This window comes from Taudactylus pleione, unplaced genomic scaffold (assembly GCF_031769625.1).
Source record: "Taudactylus pleione unplaced genomic scaffold, aTauple2 ptg000333l, whole genome shotgun sequence".
In the NCBI taxonomy this organism is placed as follows: Eukaryota; Metazoa; Chordata; class Amphibia; order Anura; family Myobatrachidae; genus Taudactylus; species Taudactylus pleione.
The window spans coordinates 7007436-7023080 of NW_028284734.1; the positions used below are offsets into that span (position 1 = coordinate 7007436).

At 44.1% G+C, this 15645-nt stretch overlaps 1 protein-coding gene across 1 annotated transcript in view; it reads right to left on the bottom strand.

The window, feature by feature from the left end:
* The window catches only part of FCHO2 (FCH and mu domain containing endocytic adaptor 2), a 144931-nt gene that overhangs the window by 99216 nt on the left and 30070 nt on the right, over window positions 1–15645 (bottom strand). The window contains exons 3-6 of the mRNA XM_088443761.1: window positions 8932–9006; window positions 8706–8847; window positions 8456–8608; window positions 4668–4772 (exon numbers count right to left, since the gene is read on the bottom strand). Of these exons, the coding sequence (XP_088299887.1) occupies window positions 4668–4772; window positions 8456–8608; window positions 8706–8847; window positions 8932–9006 (475 nt within the window). The remainder of the gene's footprint in view (window positions 1–4667; window positions 4773–8455; window positions 8609–8705; window positions 8848–8931; window positions 9007–15645) is intronic.

A 15645-nucleotide genomic window follows, 5' to 3' on the forward strand; every position in this document is an offset into this window, starting at 1 on the left:
ATATGGTACATCTGGGAGCACTTATGAATTCTCAGGTACAAAGGGTGTTTCTACCAGAGGACAAGATTGCAGCCCTACCATTGCGAGTACGCAAGCAAAGGGTATCCATTCCATCAGCGATGCAGGCCCTGGAATCAATGGTATCCACCTTCGACATGGTGGGTTATGCTCAGTTTTATTCCAGGCCTCTCCAAGGATTGATTCTCTCCAGGTGGAATGGACAGTATCAACTAATAAAGGTCCCAGAGGATCCTTCTCACTCCAGAGGTTCGTCTCTCCCTCTTGTGGTGGCTGAAAAAGGATCATCTGGACTAAAAGGTGGCCATTCGGGATTCCAAATTGGGTGCTTCTCACCACGGACGCCAATATTCCCGGATGGGGTCAGTGACAGATCACCACACCTTTCAGGGAAGATGGAAAAAGCAGAAAAGTAATTTACAATAAACATTCTGGAGCTGTGAGCAGTATACAAAGCACTGATCATGGCACAGGAAATGCTCCACGGCAGGCCGGTCGAGATCCAGTCCGACAACACGACTACAGTGGCCCATCTCAATCATCAGGGAGACACGCAAAGTCATGCAGTCATGAAGATAGTAACAAAGGTTCTGATTTGGGCAGAACGTCATCTTCTGGCCACCTCGTTAAAATTCATACCGGGAGTCCTCAATTGGGAAGCAGACCTTTTAAGTCGTCAGGACATACACGCCGGAGGGTGGTCTCTCCACCCGGGAGTGTTTCAGCTCTTGGTGAACAAATGGTGCCTTCCAGACATAGACCTCATGGCATCACGTCACAACCACAAGGTCTCCATGTCCGGGTCCAAAGACCGATCAGCAGCATTTGTGGATGCACTAGCAGTAAGATGGAACTTCAAGCTGGCTTATCTCTTTCCTCCAATTTCCCTCCTCCTGAGAGTCCTCAGGAAATTCAAGCAGGAAGGCGGAACAGTAATACTAGTGGCCCAGACGTCATTGGTTCACCGACATACAGAATCTATCCATAGACAGTCCGTATCCCCTTCCTCTATGGTCGGATCTGTTAACGCAGGGTCCCTGACAGCATTCAAGACTTACCTAGTCTGGCTTTGATGGCTGGCTCTTAAGATGGAAGATTCAAGAGCCACAAGGTTTCTCCAACTTTGTGATTGAAACGATGCTTAGGGCACGAAAGCCTGCCTCTGCCCGCATCTATTACAGGGTTTGGCATTATTTTGGTCAATGGTGTTTCCACAGGAAGTATGGTCCTAAGGCAGTGGTTCCCAACCTGTGCGCCGTGGCACCATGGGGTGCCTCGGGACACTTGCAGGGGTGCCTCAGGTTGGTGGTCCAACAGCAAATCAATTTATTTATGGTCAATATAATGTAAATATGTGGACAAACAGAAGTGCAAACTTGTCCACCACCACATGACTGACCCTAAGGATGACAGGTAAGCACAATTTACATCACTTTACTACTTTATTAAATTTTTTTCTGAATTTCTCAACAACAAACTTAGGGGTGCTGTGAAAACAATGTTGATACTCTAGGGCGCCGTGATACAAAATAGTTTGGGAACCACTGTCCTAAGGTGTTTAGGGTTTCCCGGGTACTGGCTTTTCGCCTGGCGACTTTGAGTGTGCAGTTTTCTGCCATGTCAGTCTGGCTCCACAGAAAGATTGCTTCATTACCAGATGTTAGAAAAAATTTTCAGGGAGTTCTGTGAGTTCAGCCTTTTTTTGTCCCACTGGTAGCACCGTGGGATCTGTCTTTGGTTCTTAAGGGGCTACAAGCTCCCCCATTTGAGCCTCTGGACTCTGTAGACTTGAAATGGTTGACAGCGAAAACAGTTTCTCCTCGCTATTTCTTCTGCACGCAAAGTCTCTGATTTGGCAGCGCTCTCTTGTCGATCCACATTTTTTATTTTACACCAGGATAGAGCTGTTCTTCGTACGAGAGAGTGTCCCTTTTCCTAAGGTAGTGTCCAGTTTTCATGTAAATGAAGAAATTGTATTTCCAGCTTTCAGGCTCCAGCCCTCTCTGTAGGTGAAGCCTCCCTGAATGTAGCTCACGCTCGTCGTATCTATGTAGAGCATACAGACTCTGTTAGAAAATCAGTTGCTCGTTTTGTATTATATGGTTTTCAGAAACGATGATGGCCAGCTAACAAGCAGACCCTGGCTCGATGGTTACGTATGACTATCTCACAGTTGTACACACAGACTGATCTCCGTCGAAAAACAAGGTGACAGCACATTCTACCCGATCTGTAGGGCCATCGTGGGCATTTAGTCGTGATGCCTCTGCTGAACAATTGTGCAAGGCAGCCATGTGGTCTTCTGTCCACACTTTTCTTAGGTTTTACGCCTTTGATACTTTTGCCTCTCAGGATGCTTCCTTTGGGCGACGAGTTCTCTTTTCTGCTCAGGAGCGTCCTCCACCCTAGGGGAACTGCTTTAGGACATCCCCATGGTATCCCTGTGGATCCCTATGGACCCTGAAGAATAAAATTAGAGTTATGGTAGACTTACCATTGATAACTTTTTCTTCAAGGTCCATAGGGTCCACAGAGCACCCACCCTGACGCACCTGGCTGCATTGGGCATTTTTTCTTTTAGTCACTGATTCCCTCATCTTGAATGAGAGTTTCTGGTGTACGATTGTTCTTCCTTCTCTTCTTTCCTTCTCCTGCCTTGAGGCTTGTTTACAAAACTAAAGGCCTGTGGCTGGGAACGGGGTATATATGGAAGAGGACCCAAGGCATCCTGGGAGCTGAAAGCTTTAACTGTTTGGTGCCTGGATCTCTCCAACCACATTACCCCCCCCCCCCCCACCCCCTCCCCCCGTGGTATCCCTGTGGTCCCTATGGACTGTCAAAGCTGGATTATTGGCTGAGACAGGATCAGTTTAAAATTGAATCGCGGTGACGCCATCTTGGAAATGAAACCGCAAGACCCAATTTTGCGAATGGCCGCCCAAGTGCCATTTTAGATAAACTCACCCTTTAGTACATGTGGCGATATTACTATTAGCATCATGCAATTGCATCTTACACCATTTCTCATACACACATTAATAGCACAATTGCGCAGTTAACTAGTCGCATATTAGCGAATGCATAAGATCCTGTATGAAAAACGCTGAATATTAGCTTCATGCACACGCATCTGCCCCAAGTAACTAGCGTATTTACATTAAACCCCACATACTCACACATTACATATTCACATACAAGGTTCCATAAGCTTTAAGATTCAAGTATGCACATATACTATAATTGCTATGAAATAGAGATTATTTTGTAACTAAGGTTTTATACGTGATAAATAAGCCATGTTTGGTATTGTACTGATGCGTACTCTGTCAACAGTATTCCGGTAACATCGATGTAGAGATCGCAAAATGCATTCTCAACTTATGGACCGCAGAGACTTCAAGCAACAAAATGTACATTATATGACCAACTGTTAGGATTTGCATGAGGCGGGAAACCAGAGACCACCAGTTGTTAGAGGCTGGACTGTGTCTATTTGAACCAACCTGTTAGATGCCTTGTAACATATGCCCTCTCCGTTAGGACCAATGGTATTAGCAACAAACTTCTCTATTGTGTTGTCTATCTCTGGGGGGGTATAAATATGTGTGCTCTGACCCTGGGTTTGTAGTCTTCGTGCTGAAGGAATGGGTATGATATACCGCCGGCCGCCTGGCCGGCGGTTCGATTCCCGTCAGCGGCAGCCCGACAGGAGCAGAGTTAGAAGCAGCGGAAGCCCGACAGCGCTGGAAATCCCGATCATGGATAGGTAAGTATACACTAACCTAACCCCCCTAACCCTCCTTAGGGGTGCCTAGCCCTAACCACCCCCTTCCCCGCTGCCTAAACCTAAATCCCCCGGGGGAGTGCCTAACCCTAAGTCCCCCCCGGGAGCCCTAAACCTAACCGTCTCCCCCCGCGGCTGTCCGCTCGCGGCGCCCGGCATCACTACGATCGTGATGCCGGGGAAATGCGAGCGTCTACATCTAGACACCCGGCATTTCACCCATGCCGGGATAAGACAGTCGGGAAGCCGGCTGCCGGTATTTAGGCAGTCAGCTTCCCGATTGCTTCCCGTGCTGAATGCTGATTGACGGGGGTTTCTTGCTGATGCATACATCTGGTCCAGAGAGCGCTGCGTATGTATAACTGTACTTGGGTCTGTATAATTACTTTGCGCTAAATTGTATTTAAGATCATAGCGTGTAACTGACTTTACTTTTACTTGAATAATACTTGTGCTTTGGAACCACAGGTTCTAGGTCTGGAGTCTTTATTTACTGTATGACTGCGTACGCAAAACAGCGTCATCCTTAGAGGTTTATAGGCAGGATATTAGAAGGTATAGGCAGGGGTGTATAGAGGTTCAAAGGCAGTATCGTTAGGACCTTGAAGAAAAAGAGTTATCAATTTTTTTGAGCTCTCTCGCTCTATAATAAAGTTCCCAGTTGTGGGGTTTGCCTGTTCGTTCGGGCAAATCTCTCGAACCACTGGACGGATTTTGATGGGGTTTCACTATTCTAAACAGCATTGGCCGAGGAAGGTTTAGGTGTATGAACCATTCACCTGTGACAAAAGGGAGCCGAGCAGTGACTATTTTAGTGAAGCAGTCACAGAAAATAAAAAAATGACTTATAATTCTGATTTTTTACCTGTGCAGTCTCCACCATTTTCTGTTCAAAGTCAGATTTTCCAGTTGCATATTTCTCAACACATCCCTTATAACTCTCTGTGGCTTTTTTGGCCTTTATCGATGCCTAAAGTAAATCAAAATCATACATTAAATAACGTACAAAGGCTTCCACGACATTTATTCCTTACACCAAGAATTAGATCCATAGGGATAAGAATATGTGCTACATGCCAATGTAGGCACGAACCAACTCTGGACAAAGGGCCTGATTCAGAGCCAGACGCTATTTGCGCTCGCTCGTTCAGAAAAAGGGGCCGGCTATTTAAATTGAGCGTTCGCTCTTTGCGGTCTGTTGACGCCTCTATGTCTGAGCGAGCGAACGAAACATGCGCTCACTATTTTGAAAAGATGCCCCCTGGCCGCTCGCATCATACGTCATCTCCGCTATTTATTAGATTAATCGAATACATCGAAAGGCATCTGAACTGCTCACAGTGCTTGTGGTTGGATTTTCCTACCGCAATCATGCGAACAGTTCAGGCTAACAGACAACCAAGTGATGTGGCCGATGACGCTGCTTTGTTAATTATGCACACCCTTATAACGCCCGTTTTGACCGTTTGGCACGCCTGCGTTCAGATCTCCATTCCCCGTTTTCAAGCACCTTCCCCTGTTACCACCCACAAACGCCTCATCCTGTCACTCAAATTAGCAGGCACTCGCAATTTTGCGAACACACGTTTTCCGACCGCACTGACTGGTTGGCGCATGCGCATTACGACCCATAGGCATGTGCAGATGTGCGAACATCGCTCGGAGCGAACGAGCGGCCGCTTAAGAGTGGCTCTGAATCAGGCCCAAAGTCTTTTCTATTAGAACTAAGCATGGCTGAGGAACCAGCATGAGCGAATATTACCTGAATGATACAAATCCCAGGCTGTGACCACTTGCTGCTCTATTACTTGAAGTACGGATGTTAAAAAAGGGCAAAAAGTTCTGTTAAGAACTCCCATTTCCAGTGTAAAGCCTGTGTACTAAGCTAAAGCAATGTAAAATGGTCTGAACTCTGTATAGTAAAAAGCCACATTTAAGATGCTTAATGGGACCATAATAACTTTACATAGGCCTATAGCCATCAGGAAGACAGGTCACATGTTAGAGATTTTGCTATTAAAACAAATGATTAATTTTAAAATCACTATAGGTATAAAGGCCTAGTGACGTACATGGGCAAGTCTAGGGTCCCCATACATCAGCAATCAGAAAACCACAATTGAACAATTTGGGAAATCCTAAAATTGGGCAATAAATCTTCAATCAAGCAATCTGCGCCCATACACTACAGATCGTTTTCAGTGATTGTCAGATCTGTGTTTGCTGAAAATGATCTGCAAATCTTGAAAGGCTCCATCATTTTACTAGTAATGGTCTGCAAATCTGCTGATCGTGTGCATACACTAGCAATCTACAGCCCCAATCCATCTGTGAAATCCAACATGTTGGACAAACTGATTTAACAATTCCTATCACTTTTTGGTTGCAATCTGCGATCTGCGAAGCCCATACATTGCAGATATTTATACACAATCAATTGCAAATTGCCACAATCTATTGCTGATGTATGGGGGCCTTTAGTCATGTTATAACCTCTGCCTCTAGTACATCAAATGATTTCCATGGTGGTAAAGTGACAAGTGCAAGAAATAGGTGTAACCAATTGACAACTAGGGTAAGGATATTTAAGATGACCAGTGTATACTTTAATATACTTTATGAACTGTACTAAACCAAGGTAGATGTAAGAACTACAGTACAGAATACAGTACAGGATGATGCAAATGAAGTCCCAAGGGGAGAAATGTGTTGAGGAACTTCACATGCTGACATTCTGCTGCCCGAGGAACCAGAGGAAGGTGCACGCTGAAACCGGAAGCTGCCGCTCGGAGTTCCAGGCTGAGACGCTACAGCCAGGAAGAGATGCAGTAACACCGATCAGCGGATGACCGCCTGCACGACTGGACCATGAGAGGTGGGTAGGGGGACAGTGGCACTGCTAGAAACACAGGATACCCGATGGCAATGTTGTAAGTGCCACACAACAGAACTCAGGCATTCAATCTGGTATAACGTGCACATCTTTAGGACTATACTTTGCATTTGTAATCTGGCTATATTTATTTATCCACTGCCGGATTGCTTTATAGGTTTGACATTAAAACAGCCACCGCAGTTGTGGATTAACATCTATTACATTTTATGAAGTGGATAATAAGATGTTCAAGCGGGATTATCAGATTTCTGGACTTTTCTACACTTATCAGGTGATACACAATATACTTCACTTTCAGTGTGAAAGTTCAGTGGTTTACAGTGCTTTATTATCTGTTATACCAGATGGTATGCCATTTATCCCAGAAGGAATATTATGGTCTTTTTATGTGTATTAATAGTTTATATTGATCCATTAGTTATTATATGGCATACTTTATTTGTGTGTGGCTATTATATCGATACACTTTTTATTTTATTTTTTTTTGCTGAAAAATTATTTTAGGAGTATTCTGGTTGTTATTGTGGATTATTAAATTACTGTTTTCATACCCATTGGGCAGTGAGTTACTGTCACTTATTCTGTGCTCTCGTTTTCTTTTTTCTTCCCTTCTGTCCCTTTAAGGACTGTGTCCGAAAACAACTATATTACGATTATCTATATATTATTACTAGTAGAGGAACTAGCTAGTTGGGTGGTGCAATCTATGTTTATTGTTTTTATTTAGAAAGTGTGCAGCTAGTTCTCCATACCTTGTGTAGAAAACATGATAAGTAACATCTCCGGGAGGATTTCCCTTTGTGTGTTTTTACTACATCCCCTTCTTTCATCAGTTAGAAGTTAGTCTGTGCTCCCTGCTTGCCTATGCGTTCCCTCATGAAATCATGTCACTGCCCTTTCCACATACAACCTGTTCTCTGTACTACAACCAGAAGAATGAAGAGATCCCAGCCTCCCACTAGAACAGAACTCTATCTCCTGAAAATGATCTTGGCTGCTCTGAACGTTCCGATCATCTTGTTGGCTATTGGTTGTTCTATTCTTGCCCATGTCAACACCGAGAGAATATGGGAGTACAAAAGGATTAGGATGAAATAGAGAAAAAGATACGACCCTAGTCAAACACGGGATGCAGTCAGGAAGCAGACGGTCGAAATGCCGACCGCCGGCTTTCCAACAGTCTAATCCCGGCAAGGGTCTAATGTAAGGCGCCGAAATCACGACACCTATCATTAACCCTACGCCGGGAGCCCGACATCCTGCATACGGAATGAAGGTAAGCCGGGCGGCAGGCTTGGACAGCTGCGGCGGGGCGTGGAGGGATTAAGGTTAAGGGCTCCCGGGGGACTTAGGTTTAGGCTGCGGGGACAGGGGGGTTAGGGTTAGGCACCCCTAAGGGAGAGTTAGGGGGGGGGGACAGGGTTAGCTGTACTCACCTAAATAGCCTGTCGGGATCTTCACTCCTGCCGGACTTTAGTCAAACACACCTTACAAAAATGATGGTGATAATCTTTTCTGTGCATCAGTTGCCATAAATGTCCCTACTTGTGAATGATTAAAAAAAATAAACTAAATAGTAGTCCTTGAGGTTATATTCTATCTATTTAGAAATTTGTGTTAGAGCTTGCAAAACAACCAGAGAGCTGAAGGCTACCATGTTGTCTGGCCATTTTCCAGACCAGTTTAGGAAAGGCAATGAAGTCTCTTGAAGGGGTATGACAGTACGACAGCGCAATCACAGAACAAACCCCTGTTACCTTTTCTATCTCTTTCTGGGCGGCTCCTTCCTTTTTCAGCCTCTCATACTCTACACACTTGATGTTGTATAACTCCTTGGCTTTTTGCAGCGATTGAGTAAAGCTCTGAATGTTCTGTACTGCCTCCAAGGTTCCAGATACTTCCTCTTTTGTCTGCCAAATGTAAACAAATAGGTAATTGTCAATGTAAGTCTTCCAGTACTTCTTAAAGATCCAAGTATCCACACATGCACACTTTCACAAATCAGACCTTTTTATGAGCCTTCAGTTGCTCTTCCCCGTACTTCTGGAGTTCTTTTATGAATTCCTGTAACTTTCTAACCAGTTCTAGGTGACAGACAGCCAGTTTTTCTGTTGAGGTTTTGAAGACGTCCCAAACTGGCCCAAACGTCCTATGTAAAATTAAACATTTACTCTCTGGTCTCTTGTAAAAAAAAAAAAAAACTTTAATACATGGTTCTTTACTGAGTACATACCCAAGTTGTGTGTAATTGCTTGCAGACTTGGCGAGTTTGGTCATCGATCGGGAATAAGCCTCTTCTATTGTTGATCTGTACAAGAAAATGGTTGTTAAAACAGCTGGAATTTTTAGGACAAGTAAATCCTAAAGTGGGCTTCCGCTTTCACATATTTAAGATGTGACCTTCCACCTACGTCCTGAACTAATACATTTTGCAATATGTAGGTCTTCCCAGACACATTCCAGCTGCACATTTACAAGTTATTCTCTCTTCCCCAGTAAAAGTTGACACAGGTGTTAGACTTGGGCTCAGCATGTGCCCCCTCTCCTGCACAGTAAGGGAAGGAGCAGCCATAGATTTGAGCATGAGTTGAGACTTCCTCTACAGGTTTCCGTGGAAGAGGCAGATGCTGTTTTAGGTATTTCAAGCAAGATGTAAATAGTATTGGAAATCCTGCAAGCCATGCAAGATGGCCAGAGCTACTGTAGAAGTACAATCCCTTTAGGATGAATAGAAAAGACTATTTGCTGGCTACAAGAAACATTTAGAAGCTTTGACATCTGCCAGAGGAGTCTGACCGGGTGCCAAATATTATCAGCCACTTTTGCTATTTTCTTTCTTTCTTTCTTTTTTAAATCAGTTCAAGTCTGCATATAAATAGCAATTGTGTATTAGAATGTACCGAAATACCTAATTTTTATACCCAACAGGCATAGTGTTCACTTTATTTCACTTAAGGTGCATATCCATTAGATGATTAAAATGAGCGAATTGAACGATTACGACATCGTAATCGTTCATTCTCTCATTAATCGCGCATAAATCGGGAAGAACAATGTCGGAAATTACCAGCGATGCGCGTTTCCGACATCAATCATCGCCTGAACATGCTGTTCAATCTGCGATAACGACACATTGTGCATGTTCGGGGTGAGGGAGGGTGCCTGCACTGAACGACATATCATTCAGTGTAAGCACACATCCTCTATCGCCTAGTGGATACGCGGCATTACACTAGATCAGTAGTGGTAGGTGTAGCTCAGGCAGACGCTAGGGGTCCTTCTACCCAATAAATGAAACTATTGGATACCTAAATATATTAGGCATATATTAAATACAAATTAGAATATTTTTTTTTTTACAGTTTTCTTGCGGAAACATTCATACATTAGTCTTGGATAATTATGTACACATATTAGGGGGTACTCTGGATAAAATATTCAGACAATACAATACACACTTTACTGTCATCAACAAAACAATAACATTGGATGCAAAAGCAGGTACTTGTCAAATATTTACCATCATAAGGGAGGAGGTAATACAGTCAGAGGTGAAAGCATTAGATGTGAGCTCATTTACAAATGTGGTTGACTACCTGAGATATTGTACTTCTTTAGCAGTGTAACTTATACCCCCTTTCAGACTTAAGACCTGGCAAATTCCCCAGTCTTAGCCCAACCCTGGTAAAAAAAAGCAGGGTCGTGGTCCCATGACTTTGTACTGGGTCGTTTCTTCTAACACATACCAATATCCCGGGTCGATGACCATTCACGTGCACAATCCCGGGATTTTCATGTATATGTGAGAGGGATATTACTGCTGACTGAAGGCAGTGACCGTGAAAGCCATTCCCTGTATAGGTGGATTACCAATTGCTTTGGTAATAATGAATGACCTCTTTTGCAGCTCTCACCAGCACTACCATCTAGATCCCACTAGGGAAGAGGCTACAGATACAGTACACAGATCAGGACGTTGTGACCCACACGGTGTATAGAGCTCTGCTGTACAGTACAGTACACAGACCAGGAAGTAGTGACCCACACAGTGTATAGAGCTCTGCTGTACAGTACAGTACACAGACCAGGAAGTAGTGATCCACACAGTGTATAGAGCTCTGCTGTACAGTACAGTACACAGACCAGGAAGTAGTGATCCACACAGTGTATAGAGCTCTGCTGTACAGTACAGTACACAGACCAGGAAGCAGTGACCCACACAGTGTATAGAGCTCTGCTGTACAGTACAGTACACAGACCAGGAAGTAGTGACCCACACAGTGTATAGAGCTCTGCTGTACAGTACACAGACCAGGAAGCAGTGACCCACACAGTGTATAGAGCTCTGCTGTACAGTACAGTACACAGACCAGGAAGTAGTGACCCACACAGTGTATAGAGCTCTGCTGTACAGTACAGTACACAGACCAGGAAGTAGTGACCCACACAGTGTATAGAGCTCTGCTGTACAGTACAGTACACAGACCAGGAAGTAGTGACCCACACAGTGTATAGAGCTCTGCTGTACAGTACACAGACCAGGAAGTAGTGACCCACACAGTGTATAGAGCTCTGCTGTACAGTACAGTACACAGACCAGGAAGCAGTGACCCACACAGTGTATAGAGCTCTGCTGTACAGTACAGTACACAGACCAGGAAGTAGTGACCCACACAGTGTATAGAGCTCTGCTGTACAGTACAGTACACAGACCAGGAAGCAGTGACCCACACAGTGTATAGAGCTCTGCTGTACAGTACACAGACCAGGAAGTAGTGACCCACACAGTGTATAGAGCTCTGCTGTACAGTACAGTACACAGACCAGGAAGCAGTGACCCACACAGTGTATAGAGCTCTGCTGTACAGTACACAGACCAGGAAGTAGTGACCCACACAGTGTATAGAGCTCTGCTGTACAGTACAGTACACAGACCAGGAAGCAGTGACCCACACAGTGTATAGAGCTCTGCTGTACAGTACACAGACCAGGAAGTAGTGACCCACACAGTGTATAGAGCTCTGCTGTACAGTACACAGACCAGGAAGTAGTGACCCACACAGTGTATAGAGCTCTGCTGTACAGTACACAGACCAGGAAGTAGTGACCCACACAGTGTATAGAGCTCTGCTGTACAGTACAGTACACAGACCAGGAAGCAGTGACCCACACAGTGTATAGAGCTCTGCTGTACAGTACACAGACCAGAAAGTAGTGACCCACACAGTGTAGAGAGCTCTGCTGTACAGTACAGTACACAGACCAGGAAGTAGTGACCCACACAGTGTATAGAGCTCTGCTGTACAGTACACAGACCAGGAAGTAGTGACCCACACAGTGTAGAGAGCTCTGCTGTACAGTACAGTACACAGACCAGAAAGTAGTGACCCACACAGTGTAAAGAACTCTGCTGTACAGTACAGTACACAGACCAGGAAGTAGTGACCCACACAGTGTAGAGAGCTCTGCTGTACAGTACAGTACACAGACCAGGAAGTAGTGACCCACACAGTGTATAGAGCTCTGCTGTACAGTACACAGACCAGAAAGTAGTGACCCACACAGTGTATAGAGCTCTGCTGTACAGTACACAGACCAGGAAGTAGTGACCCACACAGTGTAGAGAGCTCTGCTGTACAGTACAGTACACAGACCAGAAAGTAGTGACCCACACAGTGTATAGAACTCTGCTGTACAGTACAGTACACAGACCAGGAAGTAGTGACCCACACAGTGTAGAGAGCTCTGCTGTACAGTACAGTACACAGACCAGGAAGTAGTGACCCACACAGTGTATAGAGCTCTGCTGTACAGTACACAGACCAGGAAGTAGTGACCCACACAGTGTATAGAGCTCTGCTGTACAGTACAGTACACAGACCAGGAAGTAGTGACCCACACAGTGTGTAGAGCTCTGCAGTACAGTACAGTACACAGACCAGGAAGTAGTGACCCACACAGTGTATGAAGCTCTGCTGTACACTGAGGGGGAAGTTATCCACAGTCCGAAAATCATTCTTGCACTGTTTATGATCCCTTCCCCTGGGAGCCCTATGAAGGCTTTGTTTTATTACATCTATTTCTCCAATGGAAAAAATTACCTTAAATATACTATACATATATATTTTATACATATTGAAATATATTATACATTGAAATATAAATATATAAAAAAAAAAAAAAGGAGAGAGAGAGAGAGAGAGAGAGAGAGAGAGAGAGAGAGAGAGAGAGAGAGAGAGAGAGAGAGAGAGCTAGCTCTGCTGTACAGTACAGTACACAGACCAGGAAGTAGTGACCCACACAGTGTATAGAGCTCTGCTGTACAGTACACAGACCAGAAAGTAGTGACCCACACAGTGTAGAGAGCTCTGCTGTACAGTACAGTACACAGACCAGGAAGTAGTGACCCACACAGTGTATAGAGCTCTGCTGTACAGTACACAGACCAGAAAGTAGTGACCCACACAGTGTAGAGAGCTCTGCTGTACAGTACAGTACACAGACCAGGAAGTAGTGACCCACACAGTGTATAGAGCTCTGCTGTACAGTACACAGACCAGGAAGTAGTGACCCACACAGTGTAGAGAGCTCTGCTGTACAGTACAGTACACAGACCAGGAAGTAGTGACCCACACAGTGTATAGAGCTCTGCTGTACAGTACACAGACCAGGAAGTAGTGACCCACACAGTGTATAGAGCTCTGCTGTACAGTACACAGACCAGGAAGTAGTGACCCACACAGTGTATAGAGCTCTGCTGTACAGTACAGTACACAGACCAGGAAGTAGTGACCCACACAGTGTGTAGAGCTCTGCAGTACAGTACAGTACACAGACCAGGAAGTAGTGACCCACACAGTGTATGAAGCTCTGCTGTACACTGAGGGGGAAGTTATCCACAGTCCGAAAATCATTCTTGCACTGTTTATGATCCCTTCCCCTGGGAGCCCTATGAAGGCTTTGTTTTATTACATCTATTTCTCCAATGGAAAAAATTACCTTAAATATACTATACATATATATTTTATACATATTGAAATATATTATACATTGAAATATAAATATATAAAAAAAAAAAAGGAGAGAGAGAGAGAGAGAGAGAGAGAGAGAGAGAGAGAGAGAGAGAGAGAGAGAGAGAATTGAAACATTTTGCTAATTAAATTTAAAAAAAAAAAGTTTCAGAAACAGACAACAGACGGGGAGATATATTTATATAAACTGGTTTTCAAGACAAGAGAAACAAAAATGTGCAAACAAATAAGTCAGATCCTTCCTCATTTTTTAAATACAGTTTAAGAAAAAAAAGACAGCAGTTCCCTCAGGGTTTTTTGTAACACTGTGAGAGACACACTCCAGAGCACACTCCACTATTGTGACAGAAGAGATGCATTTGACAGTACGACAGATTTCCTTTGTAGTTACCATGCTAAACACTTCTGTGGCACGTGCCAAACCCTGTGGTCATTTAGATGCTACTGAAATTCTATTTTGATCAGGAATCATGACCCATGAACCACAATTACATGTCTCTATTAAGAAACCACCCGACACTGCTGCCTCTAACTGCACAAGTCAAACATTTATAGTACAGAGCTTTATAAACAGCATCCAAACAATACAACCAGCTAGAACAGGGTTAAATATTACAAATGATGGCAACTGTCAATACCATTGTCCATTGCCAACAATCCAGATGCAATAATGCAGGAATAAATAGGACACAGATGGATTACAAAGCTGGGACTGTTTCTAGTTACAAAGAGGAATAAGATGAGGCTGACACTGTTCCACTCCACAGATTGGCGAGATTGACGCTCTTATACACGTTTTCGCAGCAAGGCAGACCACTGTGGAGTGCTTTATAGTTCAATATTCACAATTCCTTGTGGAAATGCACCACATCTATCACAAACAGATTTGTTGGTAAAACCCCATAACCATTATGGTATATAAATTATTTTATTTGTTTTAAAGGCTTGTGTATGTATGTTAGATATTTTACAAAAACAGCCACATATAGATTTATGTGTAGGAAGACACGCCATATCATAAAGGGTTAAAAAGTTATTAGAACCTACTATTTGTGATTTATATCTATAAAATTGTTTTATCAGACTAGCAAAGCACAATTAAAGCTGCTAAAAGCTTAACACTGTGAAAACAACTGTATGTACTTCCAATTGAAACTCGCTTTTTGTATTGATAACAAAATAAAGCCATACAAGATCAATCCATTCATTGTGCAGCGTTTATACGTCCCAACTAGATCTCACAAAATCATAGTGTATATAGGGCCTGATTCAGCTTTGGACATAGAGTGAGATTTAGCACGTAACTGATCATCTTGGTGAAACCATGCTGCACTGCAGGTGGGGCAGATTTAAAATGTGCAGAGAGATTTAGATTTGGGAGGGAGGTGTCCAAACTGACATCTAAAGTGCAGTGTAATAATAAAGCTGTGCAATATTTGTGGGCTACATAGAAAAGCAGCCAGTATTTACACTACATGCAACAAAAATGTATGTATTTACACCCTTTGCATTGCAATATGGTTTGTCCAGGTACACAGTTAAGTACTAATTCTCTCTCTATTCCCAAAGCTGAATCAGGACCATAATTCTAAAGCTACATACATATAGCGTTCCCGCTAGGCTGTTTTAGCGGGGCGCGGCGCCCTGCCCTCTTTCTGGAAGGCAAAAAGCGCCCTGCCCTCCAGAAGGAAGGCAAAAAGCGCCCTGCCCTAACAGCCTGCGGGAATTGTCTTCACCTGCGGGTCGCAGTGTCCCGCGGGTGAAGAAATGTGCGGTGACCCGGACACCGTCGGAGAATAGACGCCGGGCGCATGTGCCCGGCATCTAATCTCCCTGTCTGCAGGGCTTGGGGGCTGCCCGGCGCGTCCGTAAGTGCCGGGCACGCCCCCAAGAGTGACGAAAAGGGGACGCGTCTT